The sequence below is a fragment of the Cydia pomonella genome, chromosome 1, assembly GCF_033807575.1.
Source record: "Cydia pomonella isolate Wapato2018A chromosome 1, ilCydPomo1, whole genome shotgun sequence".
Lineage (NCBI taxonomy): Eukaryota > Metazoa > Arthropoda > Insecta > Lepidoptera > Tortricidae > Cydia > Cydia pomonella.
In genome coordinates this window covers 31,294,927-31,309,378 of record NC_084703.1, presented here as the reverse complement: position 1 = coordinate 31,309,378, position 14,452 = coordinate 31,294,927, and the positions used below count along the sequence as shown (strand labels likewise).

The window sequence follows — 14,452 nt, the reverse complement described above, 5'->3', positions numbered from 1 at the left end:
GCAAATTGCGGGGATCTTTCTCTTTTACTCTCACTAAGACGTAAGAGTGACAGAGAAAAATGCCCGAAATTAACGAATTTCGATTTTCCCGGTAGCCGCCCTGGTGCTTGAGGTACTTGATAGAAAATAACGCTGCCGCATGTTCTGAATTGTGATTTTATGTGTTTTTGGATTGAAAATTATAGCAACGTCTAAATCAAGTTACAAAAATCATCGATATTCTGGTCCGCGAAAAACCAGGAAAAGTATAACTGTAGGTAATTGGAGTCTACAAATATGACCAATTCATAGAAAATATGACCTAGAAACTAGTTCACTTTTATAAAACTCAATTTTGCCCGAGATTGTAGGTACTTAGGCGAATACCTAAGGGAGCTAAGTGTATTGATCTTGAATAATTAGTTGGCTAATATATGACTCCAACATGATATGGACATTTACATCATAACTATTATACCTAGTTGGTTACTAAGTTCTGTTACTCGATTTCTTTCTTTCTTCCTAGCGTTGTCCCAGTACATTGCCACGGCTCAATGGAGCCTGGGCTCCGCTTTGACAACCAATCCCAAGATTTGGCGTAGGCACTACGTATTTACGAAAGCCACTGACATCTGACCTTCCAACCCAGAGGGTAAAACTAAGCCTTGTTGGGATTAGTCCAGTTTCCTCACGATGTTTTCCTTCACCGAAAAGCGACTGGTAAATATCAAATGATATCTGTTCTGAAGTTGCAACCTCTTTATTTCCATTAAAACAAATGCTACCGATAAAATAAAAAATGACATAATGTGGTGGATTTGTGAGCTATAATTATATAAGTACCACACATAACGCTTATCTCGTCGTATCTATAATGAATTGGGGCCTAAAAGAGAATCGTATTCCAATTTTTTGAAACGCTTGTATTACTTTCTATATTAACTAAAAGTTGCCTTAAAATTCAGCTTTTATACTAAAAACGGCTTGTTAAATTAACAAAATATTTTTTGACAGATGCTTTCGCGCCCAAAACGCTCTTTGAAAATTGTGTGACGTCACAGTTTGTGGTTTGACACATAACTACATACACACGTAGAAGATACGAACTGTCAACTGATATTTGTCATTTGATGTTAATCGCCTAACTGTCAACAGTGTCAATCCGAGAGTTGTGACGTCATCAGAATCTTCAATGACGTTTCGAGTTTGGTCACGTGACATGTGCCAAAAGATATTTTAAATTCAATATTTACAAAAATATGGTCATTACAGGTCCCCTAAAAGTAGTTTAAACATGTTCTTATAATCCAAAAGAATTTATTGGGATACAATTATGCCCTAAGATTTGTAGATGGAAACAACCCTATTGCGTTGCACAAATGTGGGCACCCGCCAAACATGATTTTGGGTGTATCATACTCGGGGCTAACACAGATTCATTTCTGTGAAAAAGGTGTGAAAACCGGAAACTGGAAACCGTTCTCGAACCAATAGTGAAGCCCTTAAGCCACACCCTATTTCAAAACCAGCCATGGATCTTTGAACAGGACTCAGCTCCTGCACATAAGGCAAAAACAACTCAAGCCTGGTTTCGAAGGAACAAAATTGACTTTATTGCCCACGAAGACTGGCCGTCCTCCAGCCCGGACCTTAACCCCCTGGATTATGCCATATAGCAGGTTATTGAGGAGAAAGCCTGTGCTAAACCCCACACAAATCTTAACTCCCTCAAGCGGGCCATAGTTAAGACAGTGACGGAATTAGACATGACAATCGTGCGTGCCGCTATTGATGACTGGCCTTGTCGTTTGAGGGCCTGTGTCAAAGCCAGAGGGGGCGATTTTGAATGATATTGTCATATGTAATTCCTGATTTTGTGTACTTCATTTTAATATATACAATATTAAACTTTCGTTGGTATATTTTATGTAGATAAAGATTATTGCAGTAACAGAATTTAATAACCAACTAGGTAGAAAACAATGCAATACATAAACACATAAATTAAATATGATGTGATCCGTAGAATGAAATTGACAATAAATAAATAATTTTCTATCTCTAGGCATTGTGTGAAACTTCTAGTTGTGTCAAAATATCGGGAAATCAATAATATAAACAAAAATGGTAAATATCTCATTTCTTTTTATAATGGTTATAAATAGAACGCCATTCAATTTTGTAACTCACTGTAATTTAATTAAATGTATCGTAAAAAAATGTTTTAATTCTACTGTAAAATAGTAGGTACCTACTTTTTTAAAGGCTGGCGTTTTTTTTTGAAAAAAATACCGGAAAATCTGACTTACAAATTTGGACTTTCTTAGGTTCATTCTACTTAGAATCTTCTCCACCCTAGCATTAAAAAAAGATATCCTAAAATATCCATACCATTACGTCACATTTTAGTGTGAAAGAAATTTCAGTGTAAAACTAAAATTTCAATACAAATTTTCGGGTTTTTATAGCACGAGGATTGATTATGCTAGTGATTCTGAGTTGGAAGAACCCAAAAATATCATGATGTGTGAGAATCAGATTTTTAATATTTTTATGGAAAAACGCTCATATTTCTCATAAAATAATTTATTAATAATAGGTACTTGATAATACTGATAACAAAAAAAAATAATGAGTCTCGAACCCACATCCTCTTGCATGTATTTCCACGTACATACCGCAACGCTATTGAAGCCTACTCACGCTGTGCCAAATTGTCTACTACAAGGATCCCAGTACGACTGTTTGAATGTGTGAGTGATACTTAGAAATAGAGTCAAGAAACATTCTGTCGACATTAAGGGGTAGTTTTTGTACAGTGAAGTGTTCAATGTTTGTTTTAATAGTTCAATATTTATTAAAAGAGTGCGCTAAACATAATTTACAGTATAGAAATACCAAGACTACTCCACAAAAAAATTAAAACTCAAAATTTGCAATTGTGGCGCCATCTAGTGAGGTTTAAGCTTTGGGTAACCTAGTCGAACCACCTTAAGTAGCCCCTACCCTAACACTTAAAAAAGAGAAAAACCTTAGTTTAATTGTTCTTCTATTCTAATAACCTGATGGCGATATAATGCTTAATACTAATAATGTACATGCTATTATGTAACTACACTGAAGGACAATAAAAACGGGTCACGTTGTTTAGAAATTTCCATATTAAGTACATATGTACACGACTGGCAAAATTGTAGGTACCTGAAGATGAATGTCTTCGGCATCATACTGGTCGCTCGACTTAATCCAGCTGCTAGACGCAGCTTCGAAATTTACCATCACCTTGTCTTTACCTAAATTAGTTATTAATTACTAAACACCATAACAGTTGATCATTATATTAATTAGTTGGCTTAGACTGAGGCGAACCGGATTAACCTAAGTCTGCTGGTGTTTAAAGCCTGATTGACATGCGTGCCGCGACTAGCCAAGCGACAGGGATGCAGTTATGCGTTAGAGGGAGCACGCGATATTGCTAGATATAAATAAATAATAATAAATATTATAGGACATTATTACACAAATTGGCTAAGTCCCACAGTACGCTCAATAAGGCTTGTGTTGAGGGTACTTAGACAACGATATATATAATATATAAATATTTATAAATACTTAAATACATAGAAAACATCCATGACTCAGGAACAAATATCCATGCTCATCACACGAATAAATGCGCTTACCAGGATTTGAACCAGGGACCATCAGCTTCGTAGGCAGGGTCACTACTCACTAGGCCAAACCGGTCGTCGAAGATATATAAAGATAGTTTATTATTCAATTAGGAATATACAGGGAGTAGGTATGGATATTGGACAGAAATTAGTCATATCACTCGAATCACCCGATTTAAAAAGAGGTATAATTTTAGAAGCGGTGGTGGCCGAGTGGATATGACGTTCGACTCTCAATCCGGAGGTCGTGGGTTCAAATCCTGGCTCGTACCAATGAGTTTTTCGGAACTTATGTACGAAATGTCATTTGATATTTACCACTAGCTTTTCGGTGAAGGAAAACATCGTGAGGAAACCTGCACACATCTGCGAAGAAATTCAAAGGTGTATGTGAAGTCCCCAATCCGCATTGGGCTAGCGTGGGGACTATAGCCCGAGCCCTCTTGCACATGAGAGGAGGCCTGTGCCCAGCAGTGGGACGTATAAAGGCTGAATTATTATTATATAATTTTACTATATTTCATAAGATTTGGAAAGACGCCTTGTGAAATTGAAATATTATAAATTACGGCTAAGTAAGGCGCTATTGCGTCATTAACATGACGCATAAGTCTTCCGTTTTCTTTAAATTGAGTGATTTGAATGTTTTAACAATATTTGCTGAATTCCACTACTACATTTCGTAACATTACTTAGCGCAATAATAAGGAATGAGCTCGAGATGAAGATGAATGTAGAATGTAGACATTTCGTGGTAATTATTAATAGCTATTTTAGAAAAATAATCTTCGAATGCCGAGGCAAATCGTTGTTTGACATGGTAAGTTGATTAAGTTGGTCATCCGCGACAATGTTGACAATCGCGTTATACTTAGGCTGTTACGGCTTTTGGTCTGCTTTTATCTATTCAATATTTCAAATATCAACGGATTTTTTATCTTGATTCGATTTGCCTCAGTCTATCGTATGATGAAAAAGCACATAATTATACTTACCTTGATTTTTATCGTTAGCTTGAATGTTTGAAGTGTTTGAGATGCTAGCCGGGCTGGATGGCGCGCGAGGGGGTACTTTCGGGTCCACTGCATAACACCAATTTTTAAGTTATCAGTATATTTTATGACAGTTCGTAAACATGATTACTAAGACATAATGTCTAGCAATGGTCAGTTAAAAGTGTAAGTAGTGCCCATGGACCTAGAATACTAAGGACGTAGTTTCGCTAAAACACAACTAGGATTCCATAATCCACCAATTTCCTAGTATTTACACACACACATTGCCAGTTATCTCTATGGCCTCATCCACCAATCTACCGTCAGTCTAATTGAGACGTAGTTCGAAGAAAAAAATTCAATGCGTGGTCGAATGTTGAAAAAATGATACTGTTCGAAATAATTATTCATTATTATATATTTATTAATCCATGAAGTTGTACCTAAAGTGGAGGGTGCTCTCATCTTTTGTCATACTAATATTGAATCTTATCACCGAGCTAGAAAGGTGTTCGTACCAAACTAGAGAAAATGTAAGTACTCAATCCGCCTAGGTATGATATACGTGACACGCATACATTGAAACCGTCCTCTATTGCAGTATGACTGCTGGTCGTCAGTGGCTCGACCTCTGTCAAATTGTTCCTCTATGGTAGTGTCTATTGTGTTATGAGCCGCTCTCAAGTGGACCACAGTGCCGGACGGGATGGATGAGATTGAGACTCAGATATGATGATAGTAAGAGTTAAATACCAAGTACCATCAGGTGATCCGTCTGCACGTTTGCCTCATCTATCATAAAAAAAGTACTTAAGTATTTGTAAGCTTCAAATTTAAAAAAAACTGATGACACCCCCCCCCCCCCCTCCTTATCTCCGAAGTTTACCGAAGAAAAAATGATGATTTTTTTACATAATATTAACATTATTATAAATTTTACAGGAAAAATATAATCAGACCTCTATCTTGCTAACCTTTTTTATTAACAAAACTCATTTCCGTATTTAGTTTGCATTTAACCCCTTACCGCATGAATTATGAAGAGATTGAGTAATTTGCAAAATACAACTTTATTGGCTATATAAAGGGGTTTTACATGATTTTTGATTTTTTTATTATTTAATTATAAAGAAATTACAAAGCAACGCCACATATGGCTTCGTATGTGTTGCAGTGAAATAATGTTTAGTCATATTTGATTTGGCTTCATATGCATCGTCGCGAATATTGGTTATTATTACATTTTGTGTCGCGATTATTACATTTTGTGAAAGCTTGTAAAAAAGTGACGTTTACCGTTGAAACCGAGCATTTGGTGAAAAAACAGTATTTTCCACAATGCTTTCATAGCACACGGATGTTCTTCGTCCAAATCGCAAGGCGCAAGGTGGTCGTAAGGTGAAAATTGTAATTTGAAGTAATAAAATAAAATGGGAAAATGATCAACATTATCACAACGAACAGCATTTAGAGGTACATATTGGGACCTCGTTGGGGTCTTACGAGATTTTTTGGTCGAAACGGGCGACGCAGGTAGGCTACAGGGAGTACCTGGGCGACTTGATGCTGGTGTTCCAGCAATGCTAGCTGCTCGGCCTCTTTTTTGGCCAAGGGTTGACCTACTTTCAACATATGCCCTGGAATAGCAAGTTTGAAATCGAACAATGCTACTACATATTGGTCTTCATTGATTCGGCGCCACAACAACCAAGCATTGACAATACACAAGTTAAAAACTCCTTAATGCATTGTTTTTGACTTCAATACATAGGAAGCCAAATATGGCATGAATACAATTTATCTCAAAATTCATACGCAATATATGTAAATGAAAGTCTAAGCTATGTGTTATTATTTTTTTGCATGGTGTCACTTACCAACCTGGTTACTGGTGGTGTCTTTTCGTTGCTTTCTGGCGTATAAGTTTAACTATTTACACTGCACTGCGCCGACCTAAATCGTCTCTCTTACCCTCAACGTTTTAGGAAGAAATCGCATACCCTCAAAAATAAAAAGAATACGCCCCGATTCACGGAAAGAGGATTTTAGATAAATTATATTCATATATATAGTTTTGATTAAATCAGTATCTATAAAAAATATTAAAGTTTGGTGACCAAATAAGGCTTCACATGCGGTAAGGAGTTCAACTTTATGTGTGTTTATTACACTTGAAATGTCTATGAGATTACATTAAAAGCACCTTTTTTCAAATAATTAAAAAAATGGAACAATATCTGAAATCGGTTTACATGATAGAGAATTATCGTCGATAAACCAACATGCGTGCCAAAGAGTAAAGTAAGTATATAGATTACATCGCGCAAATTAGACAATTTGCCGATAGATGGCGCTGTACACAATTATAATTAGTATAGGTACTTCATAAGTATACTTTACTCTTTGGGTACTTCTGATTAAAAGTCTTTCGCCTTTATAGTTACACGAGATAATTCAAAGTTTCATTCTTCTCTTTTAATACACTTTTGATTTAAGCCCAATAATAGTCGAGAGAACGGCACTCCAGGACGTTTTGTGATCTTGCTCTGCTTTTCTAATTACCAAATGCAATTTATGTACAGTCAAGGTTTTAAATATCGACACGTACAAAATGCCAAAACTATGTACACACGACCTTATTGCCTATACATTAAAGTAGTGTATACATATTTTTGGCACTTTGTCCGTGTCGATATTTAATACCTTGACTGTACGAAGGAAATTGTATAATTTTCGACTTGGCCTAAAAGTATATAACGCAAATTTTCGATTACTTTAGCTATCCTAACCTTTGTACGAAGAATTGAACTGAGTTTTGTCGTAGTTCGTTAGTTCGTTGCACTTTCCGCATACCTACCCCTGTTTTTACGATAAATATGACAGGCATGCTTCGTTTTCGCAAATTCTATTAGCAATCTTTCTGACGGGCCTAGGATCACTTATTTCTAGAGGTCTGCCGTTTTAGGACCTCTGTTCAAAAGACAATACAATACCTAAATTAGTTACGTATTTATTATGAAATGCACGAAACTTCGAGGTAATTTTGAGTGTTTCGAAATCAAGCATGGATGGTACAAATTTACTTGATATTTAGAAAAGACCAATTTTCAGTGATCTCTTCTATTTACCGTTGTAACGTTGCTTAGAGTAACACCAGAATAATTTAAATTGGAATATATCATATAATAATTAAACTTATTATCGCGGTAAGAAAGTCGTAGCCATCTTGCTTAGAAACAAAATAACAGCCGTTTTACAGTTTTTTTTCGGTACGGCCTTATTTTCCAGACCAAGAGGAACTGTATGAAAATTCAAACATGTTTAAGTATAAACTTATACCCTTAAGCTATACCCTTTTCCCCGATTTTTTTCCTGACTCCACCTCACCTTAATAAAATAATCAAATGATATTTACCAACGATTGTCACACGTTTTTTGATAGTTTCGGTAGGTCCTGCACTCGGCTCAAACGTTTTTGGGGGAAACTGGCATTCTTCACTTATCAAGTAGTCTCGTATCCTTTGTACCGCTACATTCATTTCCGCTATCTTATAATCAAAAGAATAAATAATTTAGGTATGTATGTTTTTCTGAACTACAGCATTCAATAAAAAATGGGTAAGGAGGCACAACAAGGATAGTATTATTATAATAGCCCTTAGTTTGTAACTACTTTTTAGACATATCGACAAGATCATAACTTTAAATATAAAGAGAGCTGCGTGTTGTATGTTTAGGAACGTGTGTGAGTCGTAGTAGTTACCTGTCCAACGCCCTGGGGAAAGAATAGCGTCATGGTCTGCTTGATGATGTTGTAGTAGCAGGTGAGGAAGAACACGGTCTCGACGGTGACGCGCGGCGCCGCGCCCGCGAACACCAGCACCGTCACGAAGATACCGAACCGGGACGTGAACATTATGAACGACATTATCACGCCGCGGATGTACGAAGTCATCTTGATGTAGTGGATTTCTTGCCTGCGATCATTTTTCACTTCAACTTCAACATTTATTCAGAAAATAGGCCACAAGGGCACTTTTACACGTCAACATGGAATTTACATACATGCAAAGACAAGCACATCAACAATTAATTATAAAATACAATTCATTGAAAATATTAATGCAAACTACTTAAAGTATTATTGTTTAAAGAAAAAGTAAGTGAATTATTAATATTACTTAGAGATGTATAAAGTCTCTAAATGTCGAATTACAAAAAAATAACTAAAATAATAATAATATTAATAGAAACAAAAAGATACAAAAATAAATTCTAAAATTATTTACAGGTGTAAATATCTCTTGTCAGAACTAAATGACTTTTATCAAATTATCCTTAGAGATGTAGAGTCTCTAAGAGACAAAATTCCGTATAATTAAAACATTCATTAGGATAAAAGAAAGATTCAGATCATGTACCTAATCTATTTAGCTGGGCTAAGATGGTTGCCTGTCACGTTCTATTGAGTATGTAAGTGGGAATGTGATGCATGACATGACAGGTGATAAAAATGCGACCATGATACCGCTGCTGTTATGTATGTATGTATGTGTGGGTCAAATCTTCGAAGCTAAATTTGACCGATTACCCGGTTTCCGCTTGAGCTAAAATTTTGCATACATGTAACATATAAGTCGGGTGACAATGCAATATTATGGTACCAACGAGCCGATCTGATGATGGATCCAGGAGGTGGCCATCTGGCCAAACGAACTCTGTGAATAAATTAAGCAACCATTGTTGTTGGGAGTGTTTAGAATTTTGTCGAAAACTTATTTATACTACAATTTTCATTTTAAGTTGTCAAAAATAAGTTGTCAGTACTCCAGTCACCATCATCATAAAATCTTTTTACAATTAAATTGAACCGACTTCAAAAAGGATGAAGTAAAATATTATCCTTTTTTAAGTATATATGTTACCAACTGATATGTTTGAAGTCGGTGCCAAGCCAAATTTGAAGCATACCATTATTTCGGTGCGATTCGATAAGGATGCGGCTATATAAATATGTAAATACAATAAGACGGCGACTTAAAAGACAGCAATGAACATACTTTCTGTAGGTTTCGGTAGGTTTCTCATACAGAACACACGGTCGAACCTTCTTAGCACAGTCCATAGCATATTTGTCGGTATATTAGTATAAATCCAATGCATTTAATTACCATCGTAATTTTTAAAGAGCTATATTAACTAATTTTAGAATTGTCCATAGCACGCAAGTGTGGAATTGAGAGTTATTTCGAGTCCCTTATCCAGAGAACTTCATTTCAAAATATAAAACAATTCCAGGACCGACTCATGCCAAATTTCACCTAAATCGATTCAGATATTTAGCTGTGAAAAGGTAACAAAGAGACAAGAGAGAATTAATGTCACGTTTATAATACCTATTACTACAGTTGTAATGTGTGTAGACATAAAGCTGATTATTTTTGACATGTATTGTTACATTTTGGCTTGGCACCGACTTCAAACATATCAGTTGGTAGCACATATACTTAAAAAAGAAGTTTTTGAAGTCAGTTTACTTTTTTTTGTAAAAAGATTTTGTTTTTCCATTTTTAATAGGCATTGTTAAGAGCTTACGAGTAACGCCTGACGCATAAATGAAAAACACAATCATGTTTAACACTAAATTCGTTAACTTTAATAAATAATCAGGATTTTCCTCGAGTGCGTCTGGGAAATCGTTCCTGTCACTACTCTAAATCTATCCTCCGCCCCGCCACTGGCCCAATCCCTCAACCTTCCGATCACTCAAGCTCACAGCACATCAACCCCTGATCACTGAAACCCTTGTCCCTGAACCACCAACACCAAACCTTCAACCGCTATTCTTCGACCCCTCAACCCCAGACCCTTTAACTCCTAATCCTGATCCCCAATTCCTCAACTCCCAACCCCCGACCACTCAACTCCTACCTCCCGATTCCTCAACTCCCAACTCCTTAATCTCCGACTCATCAATTCACCACCCCCTCGACCCCTTATATTAACCTCTCAAAGCCTGACTAGTCAAGCCCAAACCCCTCCAACCCCAACCTCAGACCCCCGTCTACCTTCACCACCACCGTCTATCTCACATACCTCTCACCCCTACCCCTTACCTCTTATTTCCAACACTACCTACATCAAAAATCATAATACACCCATTACTTTTATTTATGATATCCTATACAACTTAAATAATAACAGGTCATTCCAAAAAAACTTATTTAAATCACTATTATTACAACAATGAAAAAATACACCCAATTATTACAGGTAAGTTTCACATATCGCCCGTGGTCTTCATAATCAGTAAGTAGCCTTACCACGAGTTTGACACTGACATATGTAATATAGCGTAACTTACTTTCTATGCATCTCGCTCGTACTGACAACTTATTAGTGCGAGCGAAATGTCTAGAAAGTAAGTTACGAACACGACAGTTAATATGTAGAAACAAACTCGTGGTAACTACATCAAATTGGTAGTTTACGAGAGGAAATGCTTGAGTTGTTTAAAAATACAGTCAAATTACCATACATGTGCCTTTAAAAAAAATCCCGAATGTTCCCTCAATTCCTCGTGGATTCCATCATCAGATCAGAACCAAAAATATTATGGGACGACCTTGGAGGTAACTCCTTTCAAACAAAAAAAAGAATTACTCAAATCGGAGCACGGGTGTCGGAGTAATCGGTGAACATAAATAAATATAAAAATAAAAGTATTTTTTTTTAAATAAAAGCTTTTATTTAAATGCTCTAAAAAGAAGAAAATAAACGTTTCCTTTAAAATTTTAATCATCAACTTATAACCTCATTATACACAATTTATATGTTCATAAAAGGTTGTCGCGCGATTTAATTGTATAAACAAACTAGTACCTCTTTAATTAACTTGATCTGCTAAGTTTAAATTTTTAAAAAATTTAATTTAATTTAATACTTATAGGTACTTAAACCTCGCGACAAGCTTTTATGAACATATAAATTGTGTATAATGAGGTTATAAGTTGATGATTAAAATTTTACAGAAAACTTTTATTTTCTTCTTTTTAGAGAATTTAAATAAAAGCTTTTATTAAAAAAAACTTTTATTTTATTTTTTACTTTTTAGTTATGTTGAGTTACTCTCAACAATCCCTTTCATTTGATACCCATATTGTAGAAGTGCATTAAAATAACTATTCCGCCATCTTGGATGTTCCGCCATATTGGATTTAGAATTACGTCACATATTTTTTCGAGTTACTGTCAACAATCCCTTTCATTTGATACCCATATTGTAGAAGTGCATTAAAAATAACTATTCCGCCATCTTGAATGGTCCGTCATGTTCGATTTAGAATGACGTCACATAATTTATCATGCATTGTCATCCAAACTAAACGTGTATACAAAATTTCAGCTGAATCGGCTGAAGATATCTGCTTCAAAATTGAGTTGCAAGATTCCACCCGAACAAACATACATACATTGCAAGTTAAAAATAAAATAAAAAAGCTTTTAAAAAAGCTTTTAATAATAATAAATTAGCCACAACCGAATACAGAACCTCCTCCTTCTATGAAATTGAATTCGGTTAATAAATATTGCATAATGTCGGCTTGTACACTCTCGTATAAATGTGAATTTGTAAATTTCAGCAAAATGAATATTCAGGTTAAATTTCACTGGGACTGGTAAAACGAATAAACGTTTTGTATAGTAAATACTCCTACATATGATTGGACTGGCACTTGCAGTAATGAGATAGTACCTGTAGACAAATCCTGTGAAGTAAGTATTTACCACCAGTTTTTTTTTTCGCTAAGTTTAATTTTTCATTGATACCTATATAGGATTTTATTGTTTGAAAATTAATGGCACCTTACATCCCATGACTGGAGCAAAAATATAGTTTTAATTTGTTAATAATAATGAATCCTAAAGGATGGAATTAAAAAAAAATATATGTTATTAAAATAAATAGTTAGGTATAACCGAGCTCGGTCGCCCAGGTACTGGGACATTTAAGAGAAAATTTGGAGTATTTTTGATATTTCACCGACATCTGTAAAATTTCCACCGCCTTATGCGTTAAAAGTTTAATGTCCTATTCATCCTTTAATCCAATATATATATCTTATCTTATACCTTTAAACGAGCAATTCTTGTATATATATATATATATATATATATATATATATATTTTTCTGTGATCTCGGAAACGGCTCTAACGATTTCGCTGAAATTTGGTATATGGGGGTTTTTGGGGGTATACAATCGATCTAGATTAGTCTTATGTTTGGGAAAACGCGTATTTACGAGTTTTCATGCGTTTTTCTTTCGACGCAGAATATGGTCGCTAATTTCGTATTGCCGGCCACTGTCCGTCTGGTCCGGCGGTTTAAGACGCGGATGGACGGCTAGAAACGAGTGTTACGGGTTCGAATCTCGCCCGGTGACTAACTTTTGTTTTTTTTTATATGTTCAAGTTTATATATAATTTTTTAATTTTTATTGTTTTAGACAAGTTTAATTTAGTAAAAAAATGTAGTTAATGTTTGAGATAACAATATATATTTCTCATAAATATGACTAACATTTACCTATACTGATTACGTGAATAAGATTTATGCTTTCGAGTTTTTATTTTATTGAGACATAAAAAAAAATAAGGAAAGCCTTCATGTCATCATATCAGTTTTAGGATCACTGAAATCAAACACCTGATCTACACAGAAATCGGTTGTAAACAATAATAATTGTCAGTTCACATTTTACTTTTTAAGTTTATGTAGATTATCTCCTATACACCACCATATTACAATAAATAGTTATAACCGAGCAAAGCTCGGTCGCCCAGGTACTATATATATATATATATACAATACAAGAATTGCTCGTTTAAATTGGTGCTGTTAATATAATTCATAAGTATAAGGACAGGTTATTGGGATCTCACCTCCTGACATCATCTATAAGCCTTCTAAACGGTTCCTCCCACGTGAACATTTTGATCACTTCTATTCCCATGACGATCTCCTTCGTCAGTCGGACTCGATCGTCCGATTTCAACGCCGTCTTAAGTCTGTAGTATGCCGTTCGTGTTCCTAGAAAAACTAAACAAAGGAGATTTAAACAGTCTCTTAGGTTCCTCAAAGTCAAGTAACTAATTAGTAGAAGAAAATGGCCCATATAAACATACTTTGAAATGGAATTACTGCTACAATTGTAAGGACTCCGTATATGGCTGCCAAACCCAGCTCTCGATACAGGAACATCGTCATGACCTGAAATAGCCTTTGCTAAAATCTAATATGGAATAAAATAAGGTACCTAATAGTTGCATAATATCTTCTAGGTACAGGTAGTAGGATATTGACAAAAAACAATCGAAATAATATTACACATCATCAGTTTCATCTACATATCTTTGGTCTTGACCTTTGAAAGAATGAGGTTGCAGATGTACACAGGTTTCAAGTTTAAGCTCAGGTGGAGTAGGCGGGACATTATTTATTTTATCTACTTAGAGCACAGACCAACCGCGTTTTCTGTGACTTCTTAGAGTAAATAGTAATGATATTGCACAATCATAAGCATTTTTAGAGTGTGTTAGTTTTAGTTTTTACACTTCCTCTCACTCCACTTGACCTTATTGACTAACCAAGGTCTCAATGGGCCCGATCCAAAGGTAGTGTGCGAATAAAGGTCCCGTGTCGAATCTATTGACATCGTTCGCCATCAGGTTTACTACCAGCCCCGCGCCGTTGTTGTCAGCCAACGTCTGTAGACTTACTCTTAAAGCCTGGAACGAAACCC

At 35.4% G+C, this 14,452-nt stretch overlaps 1 protein-coding gene across 3 annotated transcripts in view; it reads right to left on the bottom strand.

Moving 5' to 3' along the window:
• LOC133528225 (probable multidrug resistance-associated protein lethal(2)03659) overlaps positions 1 to 14,452 on the bottom strand; it is a 51,089-nt gene that overhangs the window by 25,050 nt on the left and 11,587 nt on the right. For all 3 annotated transcript variants that reach the window (XM_061865507.1, XM_061865516.1, XM_061865524.1), the window contains exons 6-12: positions 14,298 to 14,438; positions 13,836 to 13,920; positions 13,593 to 13,749; positions 8,412 to 8,625; positions 8,064 to 8,196; positions 4,649 to 4,735; positions 3,181 to 3,272 (exon numbers count right to left, since the gene is read on the bottom strand). In XM_061865507.1, the coding sequence (XP_061721491.1) occupies positions 3,181 to 3,272; positions 4,649 to 4,735; positions 8,064 to 8,196; positions 8,412 to 8,625; positions 13,593 to 13,749; positions 13,836 to 13,920; positions 14,298 to 14,438 (909 nt within the window). The remainder of the gene's footprint in view (positions 1 to 3,180; positions 3,273 to 4,648; positions 4,736 to 8,063; positions 8,197 to 8,411; positions 8,626 to 13,592; positions 13,750 to 13,835; positions 13,921 to 14,297; positions 14,439 to 14,452) is intronic.